This window comes from Leguminivora glycinivorella, chromosome 4, assembly GCF_023078275.1.
Source record: "Leguminivora glycinivorella isolate SPB_JAAS2020 chromosome 4, LegGlyc_1.1, whole genome shotgun sequence".
NCBI lineage: Eukaryota > Metazoa > Arthropoda > Insecta > Lepidoptera > Tortricidae > Leguminivora > Leguminivora glycinivorella.
In genome coordinates this window covers 20,678,602-20,701,918 of record NC_062974.1, presented here as the reverse complement: position 1 = coordinate 20,701,918, position 23,317 = coordinate 20,678,602, and the positions used below count along the sequence as shown (strand labels likewise).

General features: G+C 37.2%; 1 protein-coding gene across 1 annotated transcript; it reads left to right on the top strand.

Moving 5' to 3' along the window:
• The first annotated feature begins 6,339 nt into the window (after positions 1-6,339).
• Positions 6,340-10,236, top strand: LOC125225792 (glycine-rich cell wall structural protein 1.0-like). Its single transcript, XM_048129642.1, has 4 exons — positions 6,340-6,632; positions 7,403-7,718; positions 8,054-8,420; positions 9,789-10,236. The coding sequence occupies exons 1-4, from the start codon at positions 6,366-6,368 to the stop codon at positions 9,805-9,807; spliced, it is 969 nt and encodes a 322-aa protein (XP_047985599.1). The 5' UTR covers positions 6,340-6,365; the 3' UTR covers positions 9,808-10,236.
• The last annotated feature ends 13,081 nt before the right edge of the window (positions 10,237-23,317 follow it).

Genomic DNA, 23,317 nt, shown 5'->3' with positions numbered 1-23,317 from the left:
TTTTTAAATTCCGCTTTCAAGGCGTTCAAGCGTGCCAAATAATGTATGATGTGTGTGTGTGATGTACCATATTTGAGATAATTTCACGAAGAAGATCTCTTTTCAACAGGTAGATTAAAGAAATTACAATTTATATCACGAAGCCCGCCAAAACCAGTAGTAGTAGTAGTTTTTTGGACCTCACGTGACAACAGAGCCTCTAGTCGCAAATACATACGCGATAGCCCCCATTCCCATGAATTTCTATTGGGTTGGTAAGAAAGTAATGAGCGAATCATAACCAAAACTGTAATTTTTATTTAATTTATTATTTTAATCATTTATCAAAAATATAACGGCCTTCGTTATCTACTACTTGTCTCCATCGTTCTGGTAAAGAATGAATAGCATCGGCGAAGAAGTTCTTAGGTTTAGATTCAAAAAACTCAGCTATGTACTGTCGTAGATGGGCTTGATCATCGAACTTTTTTTCATTCAAGGCATTGCTTAGCGATTTGAACAATGCGTAATCCGTAGGTGCCAAGTCTGGAGAGTACGGTGGATGAGGTATCACTTTCCAACCTAGCTCCAATAGTTTTAGCCGAGTCACTTTTGCAATGTGTGGACGAGCATTGTCGTGTAAGAAAAAAACTTTAGCATGCTGTGGACGATTCTGACAGATTTTTTGGTTTAAATTTTCAAGCTGATTACAGTATACTGGTGCGGTAACAGTCATTCCACATGGTAGGAGTTCCCAGTGAATAATACCATGAATATCCCACCAAACGGACAGCATAAATTTTTTCGGGTGAGGCTCTGTTTTTGGTGCCTCTATTCCTTTTTCGTTTGGAGCTAGCCACTGACGTTTGCGTGTGTGATTTATATATAAGACCCATTTTTCATCTCCAGTGATAAGATGGTCCAACCAGTTGAATGTGCGGCGAAAAGACAGAAGTTGTATGCAGATATCGGCACGGCGGTTTAGTTGATCTCTATCAAGTTCGTGCGGTATCCAAACACTGTATTTGTAGTTTTTTCCCAACTCGTGTAAATGTGTTTCTATGGTGACATGAGAGCAGCCTAACTCGGTAGCAAGAGTACGACTCGTTAGCCTCGGATCTCCTTCAATTAAGGTTTTTAATTTGGCTACATCAATCTTCACCGGTCGACCAGACTTAGGTTGATCTGATAATGAAAAGTCGCCACTACGAAACCGCTGGAACCATCGTTTCGCCGTGGTCTCAGACACAACTTCAGGAGCAACACGCTGACATATATTACGCATTGCTTCGGCGACTGAATGGCCAGACTGAAATTCATATAGTAAGCAATGCCTTACATGCACTTTTAATTCGTCCATTTTCTTCCTTATATTAGCTCGGCGACAGCTAGTGAATGACTGACGAGAAACTGTGCGACTCGCCCTTTATATACTTTCGACCATAGAAGATTCTAGAACTCTCTCAAAAATTTTATGTGGAATTCAATCGCTCGCTCATTACTTTCTTACCAACCCAATAAATTACCCCATCGGAGATTGGTAATCAAATTGCCGTCAGATTACGAATTACCGCTCTAATTATTTGAGTCTTGATGAACAGCAATTACAGGCCCAAAGAGCCGCATAAGTATAAAATTAAATGACCCATGGTAAGCTCACGGAGACTTCAGTTGGGGGGAGTCAAGAAATAGAACATAGAAAATATCCATACCTAAGGATTTGTACTCATGACATGACACAAATGCCCTTACTGGATTCGAATCCATAAACATCGGCTAAGCTAAGACAGGGTAGCGGGCAGAGTAACTAGGTCCAATTGTTCAGACCTTGTCAAAAAGTATATCTCAACTATTCCTAAGGTAAAGTACCTGAAAGGGTTTTTCAGTCTATGGGATTCAATAAAGTAACAATGGCAGTACCTTTTCCACATTACTCGGAACCGTCCATTAGCGTGAGTAATTGCTCCCGACCGCCTTTAATTGCGGTGAACCATGCACTGATCATACGATATCGTTTAATTAAATCCTTTACGCTGCGCTGGTTAGTATGGATCATGTAGCACGCCTAACGAAGACATTTAACTGTCCGTCGGCGGAAATAATTCGTGTATAGGCGAATTTTGGCATAGTTGTAGGGAATGGTGTTCTAATCCACATACTCAAAGTACTGATGGGTAGGGGAGGAGCTAACGGGTGGAGGGGGGTGTAAAGGTCCCTTTTTTTAGTTTTTCGCGAATAACTCTTAAACTGTGGCACATAGAAAGAAATGTTCTGAAACACAAGTAATCTTCATAAAATTCTCTACAAAAAAGTCTTATACACTTTTTATCTGGGACCAATCGTTCACGAGATATGGAAGGGAAAAGATGGACAATAAAGGAATAAACTCATTTGTTTATGAACAATACGTTTTTATTCTTATAGAGACGCGGTAGCGTGTCAAGCCAGGTTCAAGTAACAAAAGTAGCAAGCAGCACCGTGTGTAATATTACACGAACCGTTTGGAGCCACATTTGACCCCCTTCTAACTCAAAAACTATATCACATAAACGTGTTATAATGCAACGTAAAAAGAAACCAACGCGCGTAGTAAAAGTATGAGCTATAAGCGCTCCTCAATAAGCCCGGTACTAGCAGCCCGCATTAGTGCGTTTTCACATTATCCGATCCGATATCGGATGTCGGAAGGATTTCAAAGGCAAAAATCCAAGACGGCGCCTTAAATGTACGGGATATCGGTCCTACTTCCGATATCGGATCGGATAATGTGAAAACGCACTTACCCCCCCGCGCGCGCGCAGCCCTTTATAAGCCACCGCGCGGCCGGCGCTCGCTCATCCCAGTCGTCCTCAAAACGTCGACGTAAGACCGCCCCACAAGGATGGGGCGCGACCAGATATAGCCCTCACAGCGCCCAGCGCGGAAGGGGCTACTCACACCTCAGCAGGGGTGTTGAACGACGTTACAGCAGCGCTCGCTCAGTTTGTCTCGCGCAGCGATCCGATTACATTGTAGCTGACTTGACAAGCAAAGCATCACGACCGCCCAGTTTTGCTTTGATGGGATAAATTCATAAATAAAATTCCTAACTATCTTCCGTCTCTACTTCGATGGGAGCTCCGTTAGTGCATGCTCCCGAGCATACACCACAGACACTGGAGTAGGTAATTCCTGCTTTTCGGCAGCCGCATCGCACCCCACACCCAGTCTTGCATCGGCAAAATATAGTTTTGAGAATGGAGTCAGGTGCCACTGGGTCGTTGGTTGTCACTGGCTTTAATATGCCATCGCCTCTTCTAGTTCATACCCATTCAGTAGGTGGTAAATAAATTGGACGTTAAATACAAAAATATTTGTACGCCTTTTTTTCGGATTCAATAAGTAAAATTTTCCTAAAATAGAAGTAAGTTTATCACGTGCATTCAATATTCAAGCAGGCGTACAAATATTTTGTATTGAAGAATGAATAAAAATATTTTGTAAATAGGTGTGAGTAGCCCTTTCCGCGCTGGGCGCTGTGAGGGCTGTATCTGGTCGCGCCCCATCCTTGTGGGGCGGTCTTACGTCGACGTTTTGAGGACGACTGGGATGAGCGAGCGCTGGCCGCGCGGTGGCTTATAAAGGGCTGCGCGCGCGCGCGGGGTAAGTGCGTTTTCACATTATCCGATCCGATATCGGAAGTAGGACCGATATCCCGTACATTTAAGGCGCCGTCTTGGATTTTTGCCTTTGAAATCCTTCCGACATCCGATATCGGATCGGATAATGTGAAAACGCACTAAAGCGGGCTGCTAGTACCGGGCTTATTGAGGAGCGCTTATAGCTCATACTTTTACTACGCGCGTTGGTTTCTTTTTACGTTGCATTATAACACGTTTATGTGATATAGTTTTTGAGTTAGAAGGGGGTCAAATGTGGCTCCAAACGGTTCGTGTAATATTACACACGGTGCTGCTTGCTACTTTTGTTACTTGAACCTGGCTTGACACGCTACCGCGTCTCTATAAGAATAAACGTATTGTTCATAAACAAATGAGTTTATTCCTTTATTGTCCATCTTTTCCCTTCCGTATCTCATGAACGATTGGTCCCAGATAAAAAGTGTATAAGACTTTTTTGTAGAGAATTTTATGAAGATTACTTGTGTTTCAGAACATTTCTTGCTATGGGCCACAGTTTAAGAGTTATTCGCGAATAACTAAAAAAAGGGACCTTTACACTCCCCTCCACCCGTTAGCTCCTCCCCTACCCATCAGTACTTTGAGTATGTGGATTAGAACACCATTCCCTACAACTATGCCAAAATTTGCCTATACACGAATTATTTCCCGCGAGATAGGCTTCATTGAGTGTGCTAATGGTATTTAACCATTGATTGTGCAAAATTGACACTTTCTCAATTTATTTCATATTATTTATCCATTTTTAGGGTTCCGTACCAAAAAGGTACAACAGGAACCCTTATGGTGCGACTCTGTCCGTCTGTCTGTCCGTCTGTCACATTCCTAAATATCTCGATAACTACTAATGCTATCAACTTGAAATTTGGAATAGTTGTGAACATTGTAAACCTCTACAAATAGAAAGTATAATTTTTTAAAATATATTAATTTTAATTGTAGAAAATGGCCAAAATGAAAGGGGGGCAAACTGTAAATTTCAAGTTACTAGGTCAAGTGGGGTATCGTTGGAAAGAGCTCAAATTGAACGTAAATAAGCTATTTTTTATAATTTTTTTGTTGTGGAAAAAAAAGAATTTTGAAGGAAAATGTAAAAAAAAATACCGTTCCCCCCCCCCTTATCTCCGAAGTTTACCAACGAAAAATTATGAAAATTTTAGTAAACATTGGTTTTATGCTATATATTACAGGAAAAATATAATCGTGTTTGTATTTTGAATGCTTTTTTTTTAATTCACAAAAAACTTTTCAGATTTTTACTTTCAATTTACCCACCCTTGCGGATGAATATCGTACTTCAAATTAATACGAGATGTTACGTAAACCATCTTCTGTCCAATAAAGTAAAAACTGTTTAAATCGGTTAACATTATAAAGAATTATCCCTGAAAAACCAGGTCGCGCAAATTAGTTAGCAAATTGACCGGGAGATGGCGCTATACACTATAATACTCATTAGTGCCTATACTTTTGTCTTCTAGTCAAGTCATTAGAGTTATATGAAAATATGAGATTATTTTTACTAGGTAGTTTGAAAGAAAGTTTGTACGGAACCCTCGGTGGGCGAGTCCGACTCGCACTTGGCCGGTTTTTTTTATTTATTATAAGTAATTACGAAGAAAATCCAAACTTTTCTAGCCACTACCTACGGCAAAGCCAATAATATAAAGGATGTTTATGTTTAATTGTTTATGTCAACATTGTTCAGTGTTTACTATACACTTCGTCGTATTTTCATAGAAATTCAACACCGTTGCTGCAATTTCTAGGTTTACCTTTTGCGGGTTCATTCTAACTATATCTGTATGGTATGTAGGATTTTTCTGGTATATTTTCTCACTTTTGTAGTCTATGTAAACTACAGTCGTTTAGAGATTTTCCTTATGGTCAAGAAATAAGGATTCTTCTAACAGCAGAAAATTATAGGTAATTGGATTTTGTAAAACTTTTTTTTTAAAGCCTACCAAATAGTCAATAAACACTATATCCTAAAATTTCATATCCAACAGGTCACTTGTTGTTAGCCTGCAATTTCCGAGTAAGAAATGACATTACAAGATAATGTGTGCTGTATAACGAAAGTGCTCTTAACATAAATCATTTTAAATGTGACTGAACTTTATTCCTGGCTTAAACCTGTAACATAATACAATATTATGTGATATGAGTCAAGATTCGCCACAAATAAAGAATAACTTCACTGAGCCTCGCACGCAAACGTGTTCAAAAAAGAAACGAACCAGGCGTGAGCTAAATCTCCACAGCTTTGTAACTATATGTAAATAACTATCTTAATCTCGCAAAAGAAGATAAAAAGGCTCTCACCACATATGAGGCGTGTGCGTTATATAGATACATTCCAAGCAGGTATCCGGTTTAAGGGAATAACCAGATGTGTACGTGCGTGGACGTTGCAAATTACCAGGCGTGTTATATCACGTTTCGCTCGCCCCACACTACGGGTATCATCTTTTGTTTTGTTTACATCAACCTCAAATACCGAGCCACCATAATACATACTTAATTATAAATCAGGAAAAACACAATTATCGAACATAGATTAATGTATCTCATCAACGATAACGTCATTGTGGGAATCAGACGCGGTTCATACGAAACGGCTGAGAAGTGACGTCGCACGGAGTCTGCAGAAAAAACTGGTCATATAAATAGGTTGGCGTTGTGGGTCCTACGCCAGTGATCACAATGGGACGCGTTGGTGAGGTAGCGAGCTTGCTGGCGCTGGTCGCGCTGGTCGGCGCTAGCGTGGCGGACAACACCCTGGACGGCGGGGAGCGGGTGGTGCTAGTGGCGCCCGTTCTGGCGCCCCCGAGGGACTCCCGGACGCACAGCAACGACCGCGCGCGCCAGTTCCCCGTGCTAGTGCTTCTTGCGCAGCAGAATGCGCCGAAAGGCCGGTCTGAGCCTTCTGCCAAATCTTTGGGTGGACCACCCAAGCCGATTTATGTTCAGGTAAATAGTGATTAAGCATTTTTATTTAGTTTACTTCGGTAGCTTTTAGCGAGCGTCGTTAGTGTAGTTATGTTTTCCTCACAAGAAGTGTAAGCAATTGGAAAAGAAAATTAGTATAAGCATTTCATGAAAAGATAGTAATTTTGAAGACTCATTAATTTTTACTATTGCAATTATATACCAAGTTTATATTATTATTGTTAGAAGTCGTGCGTGGAAAGCTTTTTATTCATAATTCATAATGAAGCTACCTACATATTCAAGAACCACTAAGTTTACCTTGAACCTTATTAAGCTCTTTTAGTTTATAAGTCTAGACGTAATTGTGAGGCGCTACCTGTTTGACAACACCATCAGACCGGTCAGTCGGGTTGCTTCTTCGTTATATCGCTTATTATTTGTACTTAAATGTGAACTTGTGCAAATTAGCTTAGGTACCTATAAGTATTATTAGTGTTACTTTGTGGATACTTGTTATTACATCGTGAATCTAAATATTTATCACAAGCTCCTATGCAGCCTACAATGTAAGATGATAGTTTAAAATTACTCAGAGCAAAAACATATTCATTAGTTTAACATTTAAATAACTTAACATGCATTAGACATGTTCATCACCAGACCTAATCTGCCTAAACACTTTGCACGTTGTATTTGAAACCCGAAAGAATACCCGGGACTTTTTAGAAGATGAAAAAATTTATAAAATGTTACAAAATTGAATTCCAAATCCGACGCATATTTATATGTATATTTTCTTTCTATTACAGAAACTAGAAGACCAAAAAGCGTCATCAGAACCCACAAGGACTCAAACTAACCGCCAAAAGCGGCACTTGCTGAAGAAAATCCTCTTAGGCCATGGCGGCGGCGGCTACGAGTATGGAGGAGGTGGCTTCAGCATTGGGGGAGGCTATGGAGGCGGCGGCGGCTACGGAGGAGGGGGTGGTTACGGCGGCGGCTACGGCGGCGGCGGCGGTTACGGCGGCGGCGGTGGTTACGGAGGCGGCGGCGGTTACAACGGGGGTGGTGGTTACCAGGAGCCATCCAAGACGATAGTTGTGAAAGTCGTTCATGAGAATCACGGTAAATATTTGTAGTTCAGAAATGTTTACTTTAGTCAACAACATTAGGATATTATGTGTTCGGGATCACTAAATCAAGGGTCTTAATATTAATGTTAGAGTGACGAAAGAAGAGGGCTTTAACATTTCAGAAAACCAGTTACTTTATGTACTTTTGACAGACTTTTTATAATACCACTGATCGAAAGAATACGTACGGTAGTGTTCTTATAATCTCAAGTCACTATAGATAAACCTGGCATTGTGGCAGACATCAACATTATTATTATTATTATAGGCGTCCTGTTCTTACATTTCTTAAACATATTCAAGCATATTTTTCTCTTTATTTTACAGATCATGGCGGCGGCCATCACGGTCACCACGGCGGTGGCGGTTACCAAGGCGGCGGCGGCGGCGGTTACGGCGGCGGTGGCGGCTATGGCGGCGGCGGCGGATACGGAGGCGGTGGCGGTTATGGAGGCGGCGGCGGTTACGGGGGCGGTAACGGCGGCGGCGGCGGTGGCGGCGGAGGCGGTGGCTATGGTGGCGGAGGCGGCTACGGGGGCGACAGTCAAATTGGACATGGCTACGGCAACCAAGGGGGCTGCCCCGGCGGTTGCGGAGGAAATGGCGGAGGTTACCAAAGCAGCGGGTCGACAGCCAGTGCCACCGCTACTGCCACTGCTACGGCTACTGCTCATTCTAACTCTTATGGCGGAGGGTATGTATAATTTGTTTACAGTATTATAATAGACAATTAATCACTTAAGTGATAAAAAACGTTTCATAGTAGAGCGTACCTAAATGTGACGTTACGTGTTGTTTTGTTTTGCCAAAAGTTAATAAGGTACTCAATAGGCATAAATACAACAACACCACACCGACAGGTATAGAAAAAATATTTGCATTCATTAATATAATAGTTATAGCTTTTAACGCAAAGTTAAATTGTTCTGTTCTTAATCAGGTTTTATTTAAATGTCAGCCGAAATCTGTGACCTTTAGTTTTAGTTTACTGATTCTGCCGCTAGTCGTATCAGATACCTATATTTATACGTGTATGCATCCAAATTATTCAATTTAGTTGTGTGTCATAAGGTCTTACTTGTTACATATTAGTTTGACCTGTCTACCGAACTTTCAAGTTCATTGCTCTCTTAGGTACCCGGGTTTTGCGAGTTTAATACGTGATACAACCGTTACCAAACTGGATTTAGTAAATAGTAAGTAGTAAGGGTAGTAGTAGTAGTAAGTTTTACGCGATTAAGTCCCGTTTTAATTTAATAATATGAGTGAAGATCGTGTTAGTTTAAATCAATATATTTAGTAAATAGTATTAAATTAAAGGGATCAGATTCCATAATGCCATAATGGTCTTATAGACCTTCTGTTTTTTGGAATAAATTTCCTTATGGCCAGCCCGGCGGGGGCTAGACGAAAAAAATGTTTCTTGGGCGAGTGAAAGATTTGTATAAAATCAGGATATTAAATCTTAGTGGTGATGAGCTTTAAAAAAATACAAGCTTGACCGGTTGGCATTCGAAGTATATTTGAAATATTACAGTCAGCAGAAAATTATTTTCTCTTTCTTTTCATCTCGTTAAAATAAGGTAATTTCATACTCTGCCATAAGCCTTTTTGAGCTTACCGTGGGAATCAGTCAATCTGTGTAAGAATGTCCTATAATATTTATCTCATTCAATCAGTCTTTTTATGGTAAACTGACCAAATACATGATATTCATTGACATAACTGTACATTTTACCCAAAAATCTGTCAAAAATCTTACCTTATATGTGAGTGTGTTTAGTAAAACGTTCCACTTTGTCGGTTACCATTAAGGCGAGATTTACATGTATCTTTATATGACTATACTGACAAAGCGGCTTTATAGCAATCTACAAAGTGGGACTTTTGTCCGTGCGTAGGTATAAAAATTAAGATTAAAATTAATTCCCTGTTTTGGGCGAAAACAAGTATAACTTTAAGGCGCACAAAAATTTGCATAACAACTTTGTATTAATAACAAGTTCTACTATGTTATCTTAATTATGTTGTGCTAAATTAAAAATATTTTCTTTATTTTCAGGTACGGTAAAAAACGCTAAATTTAGACATAAATGTCTGAACTGTCTATCTAGACTCCAGTCGTCGAAAATCGGCATCACTTAGACAATTGTACTTTGTGAAGTAATCTGTGATCGTGAGAGAAAATGAGAACATTTAAAATGTGAAAAGCGATAGCAGTAGAAAAAGTGAATGTTAATTTTAGTTAAGAACGATGATAATTATACTAATGCCAGTTAATTACGGAAAGTTTTCGAAAGTTGGAAATTCAATCAGATAATTTTTTTTTAAATACAGGAAATGCAGTATGATAACATTCGCAGGAATTCCTATGCAGAACATCATAGGATAATTTTTAGAACATCCAAATGAAAATTTTCTGATTTCGGTAGCTTTCTTCTTTTTCTGTCATGTAAAGTATTAGTATACCAGTCAAGAACATGTGCAATGAATAAAGACTATAATTTGTATTTGTCTTGTCATTTATTTTTTTCCTTTTTGGACCTATTTATAAGAAGTATTATACATTAAAATATGTGTGTGTGTGGATTGAGTGAGCACCTTCCGAAAATAAAATAAAATATGCTGATCATTTAGTAAAAGTTCTAAAACAATTGTAAAACGAATCTCTGAATTTGTAAAAAGATAAATCAAAAGATACAGCCATTAACATGTGCTCACTCAGTTCTCACAAACTACCAACGAAAACAGTGAATATATTCATTTAACATATAATATTTATATACTAACATTTAGTAAAAAATAGGCCAACCTACCTCTATAAATATTAGATCACCTAGTGACGTATTTAATTTTTTACAAATAGTTTCTTATGCTCACTCAATCCTCACACTTTTGAAAAGCTGAATTTTGATGAAAAACATAAGATTTAGACCGCTATTATATGTGTATAGTTTAGTAAAAGTGAAATGGGAATTTGTAAAATACAAAACGTACCACTAACGTGTCAGGTTTTTTTATAATAAATTTTTGTAAGTGCTCACTCAGTCCACACGTTTTGAGAAAGTTAAAAATGTAAATATCTTACGATTTGTAGCACCTAAGACACTCGAAAGTACTTCAACATTTAGTAAAAATTTTTACTAAATATCCACCATCTAATATTTTATATTCGTTGTCTGGTTTTAAAGATATTCAGACATAACTTTTCTCATACAAATGTATCAAGTAGGGTGACCACACTATGTCGGCTCCTGATTTTCCCCACCTTCCCATTGTCATATTGAGATTGGGGAGTTTCGTTCAATTTTGATAATAGTTTATATTAAACTAATACCATATTAATTCTCCATCTGCAAACTGTTTTTAGGTTATGTTCTTGGCCTAGTGATGATGTGTATTGTGTAATTTTTATCGACGTCAGGATAATAACCATATCGACATTCAAGCTAGGAACACACTACGCGGCACATACTTGCACAGGCGCCGCCTGGCGGAATAAAATGCCAGTGTGCCTTCTCATTAAATCCTGAGTATGCTGAGGGATTCAAGTGTTAACGCCCAAGTTGAAAATTACACTCGACTATGTATTTGCCAAACGTCAAAGGTCCTTTTAATTGTCAAAGCGGAGGCTCCCATGAGCAGTGGCAAACGCCGGGATAACGCAAGGAGGATGATGATTGGCCAAACAATTGTATTCAATAATTTTTCCCCTCACTAGCTCGGAAACACGTGTTTTGTCCTTTAATACCAGCGGGTAAAAACGCATTTTATCCACTAGTGGGTAAAGTAATTTGACCTTGAATAAAGTCAAATTAACTGCTTTAAAATTGATAAAAGTAGGTGAATCTAGTAATAAAGATGATTTACCACCTGTGGAACTACTGGAAGCAGTGATAAACGCATTTTTTGCGTGGTAGTTTCCTCGCTATAGTAAGGGGAAAAGTTTTGTGTTACACTCGGGTGCAAATGTATTTTACTTCTCGTTTGTTAAAAACTCGCAAGTTCAGGATTCTATTCTCGAACCACTCGCTTCGCTCGTGGTTCAACTAAAGAATCCTTTCACTTACTCGTTTTTCAATTCCACACTCGACGTTAAAATACAACTTTGCCCCCTTGTATAACAAATAACTATTGTAGGCACTTAAATAAAACTCAAATGCGCTACGACGGTCCTGGGTTCGAAACCCGGTATGGGCTTTTATTTGTGTGATGTTTGTCATGGGTGTTTCCTATTTATATAAGTACCTACAAATGTAGTGCGAAAAGCTTTTTTCCTTCGTATTTTTCCGGAAACATTCGTATTTGTCAGGTTAGTTCAGACAGCGTCAGTACGTCTTGACTTGACTACTGAGACTGACTGAAATAGCATGATACGTTCGTACGTTTCCGTTAGAATATGAAGGAAAAGATTTTCGCACTAAATTTGTATGTATGTATATAAATAAATAAATATTGGGGACACCTTACACAGATCAACTTAGCCCCAAACTAAGCAAAGCTTGTACTATGAGTGCTAAGCGACGATATACATACTTATATACATAGAAAACATCCATGACTCAGGAACAAATATCTGTGCTCATCACACAAATAAATGCCTTTACCGGGATTCGAACCCAGGACCGCGGCTTATATATCGCGGAATATCGGCGCCTAGTAACCATTATACAAGCTTTGCCTAGCTTGGGGCTAAGTTGATCAGTGTAAGGTGTTCCCATCCAATGTTATATTAATATAAAGGGTCTCATATCAGTCCGTTGCTTACGACATCCATCGCTTCTTTTCCGATGAGACAACTAAGTTGAAAAAAATTATCATTAATTTGCGTTAATCACGCACGGAAAAGCACTTATTCCTTATTCCTATCAATTAAGTGACAATGACCTGTCTGAAACAATGCAACAACATTGTACAAGTTCACATTGTATTTCAAAATCAAATAAAACAATAATGTGTTGGATTCTTAGAACATGTAGTACAAAGTAGAGTAAATTAAACATGATCGATTCAAACAAACCCACAAACAGGATTTTCCTAGGAGCGATTAGTCAGTCCCATAAATCTTGGTGTTTTTACATCGTTCTATTGTACAAGTACATACATAATACGATGCGTACGCAATAAGATGGGACTTGCATAAATTGCTCTCGCTCTCGTCAAGAGGATTTATTTTTACAGTACCTACATAACCTACTACCTACATAAGTGTTTCATAAATTAACATGATGTTTTGATAATTTAATTTTACATTTCTTAAAAAAAATCGAAAAATATTTAAAGATTTTATCGTTAAATATAAAAATCTTTCGCTAACTTTTATAATATAAAACTGTAAATCGTATAGTTCTAATATAAAACTTACTTATATTGCAAATAAAATGACTGTTTGGTAAGTATCTGTGTGTATTTTTTTTGTGCCATCAAGCTTTTCACTCCTATCCAACAAGACAGTGACTTTAAAACTCAAATGTATTATTTATTTATTTATAAAGTGTAGGTAAAGGAGCGAGGTGGAATTATTAAGTATATTTCTTTACACTACCGTAAAACGAGGCTACTTTACTCCCCTATGGGTAACTTTGCACCACCTTTAAATATGGTTTGATTGCTTCAAAAATCAAAATAGATGAATTATTTAAATCCACCCTTATACACATATCAAAAAAGTGTCAAATAAAAAGTTACACTACAAGCAAAAAAATGTTTTTGGTTTTCAAACGTCATACAAAAGATACTGGTATTTAAGTACAAAATATTACGGAACAATCGAATCACATAGCGATAGATGCACCCAGACATATTTTTCTGTATTTTTATTTGGTCCGACGTATAGTGAGCTAGCGCGTATTTAAAATGTTACAGCTTCTTATTGCGTTTTCACATTATCCGATCCGATATCGGATGTCGACCGATATCCCATACATTACAGGCGCCATCTTTGATTTTTTCTATTGAAATCCTTCCGACATCCGATATCGGATTGGATAATGTGAAAACGGACTAGGTTTAACGATTTATCGGATGCCGTTATTCGATTGAGCAGGGGGTAGAACTGATTTCTAAACTTTAAACTACATTCTTTTTTATAAATTCAGTTCAGGAGCAATGTTACCCAGACACCGGGTAACAATGCTCCTAACTTATTTTTTGATATGGGGCTGATAATGCTGATATTAATATCATACCACAATTTTAAATATCGGCAGGTGAAATTGGGGAGGACTTTTGTATATACATATATAAAAAATATACTTCTGCATATTAAGTTTTCTCAAAAATCAATGAGTAAAAAGTTTGGAGCAAATTTTGGTGCAATGTAGCCTCGTTTTACACTACGTCGACGCCAAACGTTCATATTATGGCCTGCTTGATGGTGATCAGTCACCGCAGTCTATGGACGCCGGCAACAGTAAGTGTTACGTTCGCATTTCCGACCCTAACACACCGTACCCTCAGCTCTCTGGCAACGTTACCCTCTCTAGCAGGAACACAACACTGTAAGTAGGGAGGGTCAAATGTAATTTAAATGTAATTAAATTACATTTGACCCTAAAACGGTAGCGTAATTTAAAGACTGTATAGGTAGGTACTGTCATGATTTTCCATCTAGTCGTAAGTTTCCCTGTATTATAAGCGCCTGATAATTTAAAATATACACCATGTCGCTGAACACGATTTTAAATACTGACGTCAGGCGCAAGCATGCTAAGCATTCGTACAGTCGACTACAAAGAGATGTATCTAGTTTTTCACCTTATATGCAATAAGGTGAAAAAGTGGATACATCTCTTTGTAATCGACTGTACAATTAATTCAAATTGCCTATTTTATCTTATCTTATCTTTATTTTCATATGTCTTAGCAAGGACCATTTATAATCGTCCTTGGTCTTAGTAAACTTATTTTATTACTTTAGTGATCTTCAACACTGACGTATATTATATCTCTACTCCTTTCTACCTATGTACACTAGCCATTTGCAAAATAACGGTAGGGTAAACTCGCCTCATTCGGTGACACGCCTAATTCGGTGAAACAACCAAAAATCGTCTTTCGGAATCACACACACACAGCTTCAGCTTCACAGCTTGTATCACCGAATTAGGCATGTCACCGAATGAGGCGAGTTTACCCTAAGTATATTATCGCCATGTTTCATAAAAGTCATATTGCAATGCTGAAACGTACAGGCACTTAGGTTCTTTTAGAAATGAACATACAAATATATCGCCTATAGTAAAATTTACAGGTAATAAAAGGTTCGTCGTAATACTCGTAATCACTTAGGGCCACTTGCACCAATGAAAATGGAGGGTTAACCCGACGGTTAACCCTCCATTTTATATGGAATTTGCCAGTTGACAGCCCACTAACCCTGAGTTAAGTAGTTGATGCAAGTGGGCCTTAAAGTAGTAATTCCAACTTTCAGTTTTCATTTTTTTTATAGTTTTTCTGACAAATGAACATTGACATTGTCATGTCTGTGGGCAGATAGAAATAAAGAAATTAACTATAAAAGATAGCTATAAATATAGTTGGATTTTCCGGTATGATAGTATGTCAAAGATATAAACATTTTAGTAGTCGTGAAACACTATCGTTAGTATAATAACTTGTGTTGTGTATGATTCATGTTCTTTGTTTATATATGACCTAGGTCTTACAATTAAGTAATCAAGGGAATCATGCAAAACGGTAAGATCATGTCTAGAGATAGGTTCTGATTAATGGTATATTAATCAGAACCTATCTCTAGACATGATCTCTTATCATTAGACTTCATATCATAATATCTTAATTGAAATACCCCGTAATTGCTCAATGTTGCCTTCTTTGTACAGTCGTCGTCATACTTACCGGGGCTTCTAAAACTCTAACAAAATATAGGAACACGTACTGTTAGTCCGTTTCCACATTATCCGATCCGATATCGGATGTAGGACCGATTTCCCATACATTACATGCGCCATCTTGGATATTTTCCATTGAAATCCTTCCGACATCCTATATCAGATCGGATAATGTGAAAATGTAAGAGTGCGTCTGTCTTTAACTCTTCACAAAAGAGGCGCATCCCGATATTTTTGAGAGCTTTGGCAGCTCCGATATGTTTGATGGCGACTGTAGATACATCTTTTCCTGACTTAAATATAAGAAATAGTAAGTATTACATTATGCCAGAAGGCAGCAAAATGACGTGAATGAAAGGATTCCAAAACAAAATCCTGAGCAAAGTGAAAAATTTTATTGCTAACCATAATGAATAACTTAAGAGGATACGATACCGAAGCACGAATTCAAATTTGAGATTTTTAGGTCTTTATCGCCGTCGCGCTGACGGGGGCGGCACCCACAGAGAGGCCCTGTGTGCGTGCGCGTGGCGCACGCACACACCCACGTCCGCCGTCGGCGCAAGTACTTACTCGCGCTCAAGCGCTCTCTATATTTTGTCTTGTTTCGGACTTCGTGCATAATGTTTTGGACTCCGTGAAGATATTAATGTTTTAAGGAATGGTAGAAACAATTCCTTATCTTATACATAATGTGATTATCTTAAAAGATGATTTCTTTTAAGATAGTCACATTGTTAGCGAAATAAAGTTATTCGGTATGTAAAAAGCTAAAACCTTTTCGATTTCAAAGAGAAGCCATATTAAGTATAGGAGTAGGTACGTACAATCAACCAATTAATCTGAATCCTAGGTCATAGGCCAATCTAGACCCTTTCACAGTAAAAGTAAAACTGGCTTCTGTAGCAAATAAAGGACGGTGTCAATACGACAGGGTTCTAGAGTGGCCTAGGATTCTACATAATTGGTTGACAGTATCTACCTACCAAAAATGTATGTGAATCTTATTCTTTTTTTTGCACATGTTTGACAGAAGTGACAGCGTAGGAAAATTTAACTAGGTAACAATTTGGTACCTATTATACTTACCAGACACCGGATTATGTTCCAAGGTAATTAGAACTTTTTAGCAGAATACTAACAAAAAATCTGCCAAACAAAATCTTATTGCATAATTATGAAGCATAAGGACCTTTATGGAAAGCTACATATGCATCTTATATTTCTAATGTTCTAGGGTTGTGTATACATATTACCTACCTAGCATTAGATATACAAGGCTTAGCACAGAACAAGACCAACCATAAAAATGCTTAACTAATTTGCCAGCTAAATTTAAACCTAGGTATCGGTACTTAAACGTATAGATACTTTTGATATTTTTATTATTTAAAACTTATTTATACTTACATATCAGCATTTCTGTTACCATAGAATTAAAACGTATATAACACTCATTTCATCTACCAACTAAAGGCATCTGTAATCTACATACAAATAAGGCCCGGTTAAAAGTCTCGAAATGTTATGTACATTTTATAATTAGATAAGTGTAAATGGGTCAAAAAATTGGGTCCATGTGCAATTGTGCATTAAGTAGGTGCACTTTTCCCAAATTGCTGCATGTATGAAATAAGGCCCATCAGTAACTTAACAAAAAATAAGGCATTTCTTACATACCGAATTAAGCGTATTGTGTCGCTTAACTTCAAACCTGGATAAATCCATTCTGCTACAAGGTTAATATATATTTTTTATATATTCAATCTTAAAGCAGAATGGATTTAAGTACCCAAGTTTGAAACTAAGCGACACAATTGATAGTATGTATCTAGGAGATATTTTCTTTACAAAATCGTATTATTCAAGAGCACAGTTCAAGAGCGCTATGATAAACGCACGTCGAAATAAAGTAAAATTGACAATATTTACCGATGAGATTGTGCTCTGTGTGTAATGGTAAACATTAATAATATGAAAAGTAATTGTTTCAGTCAGAGCATCTTCACTCGTCTATTTCGTCTTACTCTTTAGTTGTGAAACATGGGTGACAAAGGACGGTCGCCGGAAGGAAAAGAATAAAAATATATGGATACCTATATATATTATAATATTTATCCCGTAGGAGAGCAGGTTACTTCAAAGTACTTTAATTAACTACCTAATTTTAATGTTGTCTTCGGTTCCCGTCGTCGTTCGTCGTTCGTCGAATCCCGGTAAGGGTATTTATTTGTGTGATGAGCACAGATATTTGTTCCTGAGTCATGGATGTTTTCTATGTATATAAGTATGTATTTATCTATTTAAGTATGGTTTTGTATTTATCTATGGGATATGGGTTAAATTGTGGCGTAGGCGAGAGACTGGCAACCTGTCACTGCAATGTCACAGTTTCGTTTTCTTTCAACCCCTTATTTGCCAAGAATGGCACTGAAGCTTTATTAGTTTCATGTGTTCTGCCTACCCCTTTATGGGATACAGGCGTGATTGTATGTATGTATGTTATCTATTTAAGTATGTATTATTTATTTATTTATTAGTAAAAACATGTTTACATGACATTACAGTAAAACCAATGCGTCACGAAACTTAGATAACAAAAAAGAAAAAAAAACAGTAAGTAAGAACATGAAAAAAAAAACATACAATCAAGTTTAAAACTAAACAATTTATTTGGGCGATGACGTAACAGCGTGGCTCCGTTGCGTCGTTTGCCCCGGTGTAGGATTCGGCAAGTTGCCCCGGAATCGCCGAAAAACCACACCTTTCGGCCAGAAGTCTGCGCTCGCGATGGTGTCCTGCGCTATATCGTCGCCTAGCACCCATAGTACAAGCTTTGCTTAGTTTGGGGCTAAGTTGATCTGTGTAAGGTGTCCCCAATATTTATTTAATTATTTAATTACTTACCATAATGTAATAAAATGTGCATTTTTTCGTGGTTACCAACATGCATACCAACCATAAAAATGCTTTTAACTAATTTGCCAGCTAAATTTAAACCTAGGCTATTTAAACGTATAGATACTTTTATCTTATTTATTTATAGTTATTATTTAGATCTTATTTATACTTTTCGGCAAAGCATTTTTGTTACCGCAGAATTAAAACGTTGGTAATACTCATTTCATCTACCTACTAAGGGCATATGTAATGTCAATGCAAACAAGGCCCGGCTATTAAGTTTGTAAATGTTATATACATTTTATAAATTGATAAGTGTAAATGGTTCAAAAATTTCGTGCAGTAAGTAAAAAAGTAAAAAGTAAGTATTATTAAACAGAAAAACTATGGGTCTTATTTGATGCAGGTATGAAATAAGGCCCATGCCGCCCATGTGTCCACATGTTCACAACCTTCGATACCCAAGAAGTAGCGCTGCGGAAATAGAGATGGATCGGATATAATCTTCAAAGATGAGCTATATCAACAGCGCCAGTATTTGAGTGGTGGCCTCAGAGTGGAAGGCGACCCCGCAAACGCCCAGTACTTATGATACACAATACACATAAACACAATACATTATAATATTTATTGCCCCGTAGGACAGCAGGCTACCCCACACTACTTTAATTAAGTACCTAATTTTGTCCCTTTAAACTTAATATGAAATAAAGTCTGCCTATCTTGACCACATTGACCTTGACGCACTGTTTGTTAAGACTTGAACCCCTCTAATTTAGAGTACCATATCTTAAATGCATAGTCCTGAATAAATGTGTTTTAGACGACAGACCGTAGTATAAATACTTATCTCAAAAATTGATGATTGAATTCATGAACACAATGTTTACACAAAGTTATAAAACTTAAGAAGCGAGCGATGGGCCTTATTTAGAGAAGTAACTATTTAGGGCATTTTTTGATTCTATGTCTGCGAAGAAAATATACAAAACGGCATGATTGATAAAACTTAGAAGAAATATAAGCACTGGGCCTTATTAAGGGCAGGTACTGGTACCAACCTGAACAAACTATGTTTTACTAAATAAGGCCCATCGTTTTTTTTAATATTTTAAAACATGACTTAAATTATTAATATTATGTCTGTTTTTATTGTGTGTAAATAAGTACATATAATATGACTAATATAACTACTTACCTAATTGGTGTTCGGCAGAATAGTAATAAATAAACAATGATGACCGAATACCAAATTTTCGGCAAAATGGCTGAAAAGACCGAATACCAAATAGTTGCCTAATATTCGTGGAATCTATCGTAAAAAACAGCATAACTTTATAATTGTTACTAGTAAACCAATGACGAGAAAAGTTATGCATGTATAAAATAAACCTATACCTGTATGCAATTGTTACGTACCTATACTTATAAAAATATGAACTTAGTATTTCCACAGAATATATAATACAGATTCAAACTTTCACGATTTTTACGCATATTTAAAATTGCGAACGGGACTTAATCGCGTATTTACTATGTTTTAAACACTAACCTCCGACGTTTCAAGGACGGCATTGTCCCCGTGGTTTCGGAGCAGACTGGTCTTTTTTGGACCACCAATTTTAAATATGAACATATAATAGTACGTATTTCTAACTAAAAAGTTCGTCAAACACGGTATGTCGATATTTCGACGTAGTATATCGATAATTTTTCACATCACTAGATTATCGACATTAGATGTCGAGTATTTCCCATCACTTTATTTCAGTGTACGTATATAAAAACTAAGCCCCGCCCCTAAATTTGGTGCGATAGGGACAACTGCAGCTCAGGCGCGAAATCCCGCGTAAAAACTGCAAAAATCGAGGTTCCGCTCTCGACTGTTTCCTCCTCCAAAACTTAACCAATCGTTACGAAATTTGGAAATCAGAATGACAAGGAAATTATCTGTGTCGGACCGTTTCGTTTTTTTGGATAATTGATCTCAGTTTTGAATACCACGCCTTTCTTTCTGGCAAATTCAATTAAGCCGTTTTTGCCAACTTTGAGAGGCTCTAATTCCTTTTAAAACAAAAATATCAAAAAAAGCAAAACGGTCCGACACAGATATTGATAATAAAAGTCTGTGTTGAAAAAACCATTGATCTAGCTTCAAAAACCAGAGAGGAAACAGGCGAGAGCGTTTGTATGGAGAAATGAGGGGTATCGTAGCGTTATTATTGACTGTGCGTCTTGTTTTTATAATTTAACTAGCGACCCGCCCCGGCTTCGCATGGGTACTATACCTACATGAAAACCTTCCTCTAGAATCACTCTATCTATTTAAAAAAACCGCATCAAAATCCGTTGCGTAGTTTTCAAGATTTAAGCATACATAGGGACATAGGGACAGAAAAAGCGACTTTGTTTTATACTATGTAGTGATAAGCTCTTTAAAAATGTTTTTTTATCGTAAAATTAATACTAATATTATATCCAGGGTTAAAAAAGTATTAGTGAGTAGACAGCTCAGTTTTAATTATAATTAAGTAGATAATATTTTTGTAAATTGTATATAAATATGTGAATGTAAAACCTGACAATGTATAATCAATACTGAATAAAGAATATGAATATGAATATGAATATGAATATAACTACGTAATTGTTATTTATTTAACTTTGGTTTTATTAGTAGGTTTTATACCTAATATACAACTCAAACAACAATACTGCTTACTATTAAAACACGGTTTATCTCAATTCAAGTTACTTACGCTAATCAATCTGCCTGATTAATTTTAAAAATAACATATAATTACCTACCGCAACTTTTAACAAGATTTGAGCAAAAAATGTGACTCGAAACAAGTTACTTAGCTGAGATCATGTGAGCTGATCAAATAATGTAAAAAGCCAAAAGTATTATAATTTATCATTCGTCATTTACGTCACTCAATTAAAAGTAAGAAACCTCTTAGGGATTTGTTGACCGAGGCAAAGCCGAGGTTTCATTTATTTTTTTAGCCTCTTTTAGTGACCCACTCTGGGCAAAGGCCATCCCTCATTTTTTTCCACTTGACCCTGACGTCGGCGTTTTCCCACCATTTTGTGTAGAATTCATCCAGGTCATGCCGCCATCTCCTTTTTGGCCTGCCCGAACCCCGGCCTGCATGAAACACCATAACGTGAACGGGTCCCAGTCTGTAATAATAAAATTGGCGATGGAGCGTAGTAGTGTTCGTAAAACTGATCGCATCGCAGCTGAAACACGGAACTAAGTACACTCCAGAAGAGGAGTTGTGGATGTGGGCGTCAAGACCGCTAAGCTAAAGTGGGATTGGGCTGGACATTGTCTTGCATCTATTTACAGGCAGAAATATGTAGTTAACCTACACGTTTACTAAAGGATGCAGGGGACTCTCGGTCGGTCAGAAAAATGAAGACAAAAATCAGAAAAAAAAAAACAAATTTAGCTTATTTTCATTTCTTGACTACGAATAAATTAATAGGCCAATTTCTATTAACATTTTTGTAAATAACTATTCAATTAGATACACAAGTGAACTGTGAACTTGCGAAAAATCACATATCGTGGCCTTTAAAGGGATTAAAATTAAATACTCGAATAATAAATTTGGTCTTCGATATTTCTCAAATACTTAGGTAAAGCCAATCAAGTTACATAAAAAAATGATTGGTGTTTTATTTGAGTTATTTGAAGATATAAATAAGAGCATTACCCATTTACAGTTTGACGAGTCTGACACCTATTCAAACAGCCGTCATGCTTTGATCGAACACAATTAATTTAATTGGTAGTCGTGAGGATGCTAAAAAATATGACAAGTGTGAATCTGCGTTTAGTATTGAGTATGGAGGAATAAATATAATCACCACCTTATTTATATTTTGGTATCTTATGAATTAATACTTATTTTAAACTGCTAGGGACGACCTAGAGGCATACTTCTTGATTTATCCAAAACGGTTTCGGATATGATTTGCCTTCCTAGATAGCTTCCTAATCGTCAAATTATTTAGTTAAATAATATACGTACTTAACGTTTAACGGATCACTTGAAATGTTTATTATGAGGTGACATTACTTATAGTCTACATTTTAAAATTAAAATAAAGAGTCAAATCTAAAATATGATAAGTAGGTATATCCATACATGATATTGGATATCCAAATCATCATACCGCAATCAAAAGCCCCAAGTGGCTTGCCTATACTTATACTTACTCCAAAACCAAAGGTTATCGTAAAGGTTACAGAACCCCAAGATAATGATAGGTATTCGTGTAAAAGGTATTTGATCAGAGCGAACAACATAATGACTCATATTGAGAAGACGACATATACCTACCATATGAGGGCCATGAGGTACATATATTAGGTACTACAGATGATATTACTTCAATTAGGTTCTTTCTACCTGTAATTCCAACTGAAATTCTGATAAACCAGCATTTATTACACTTGAAGTCTAACGAAGTTCTGTAATGTACCGTAAGATAGAAGTTTGACATCTCATACGAATAAACATTGAGTCAATGTAGTTCCTTCGGATGGTAGTGATAGCGACCCTGGTTCATAGGCGAATTCAGCAGAAGACTCAAGAGTTCAGAATTCATAATTTTAGAACAAACTGAATCGCGTAATCACTTACATTTATATTTGGCCCGACGTTTCGAACATAGTTCAGAATTCACTTTAGGTACCAGAATTATATGTATGTAATTATACACGCACGCACGCACGCACGCACGCACGCACGCACGCACGCACGCACGCACGCACGCACGCACGCACGCACGCACGCACGCACGCACGCACGCACGCACGCAC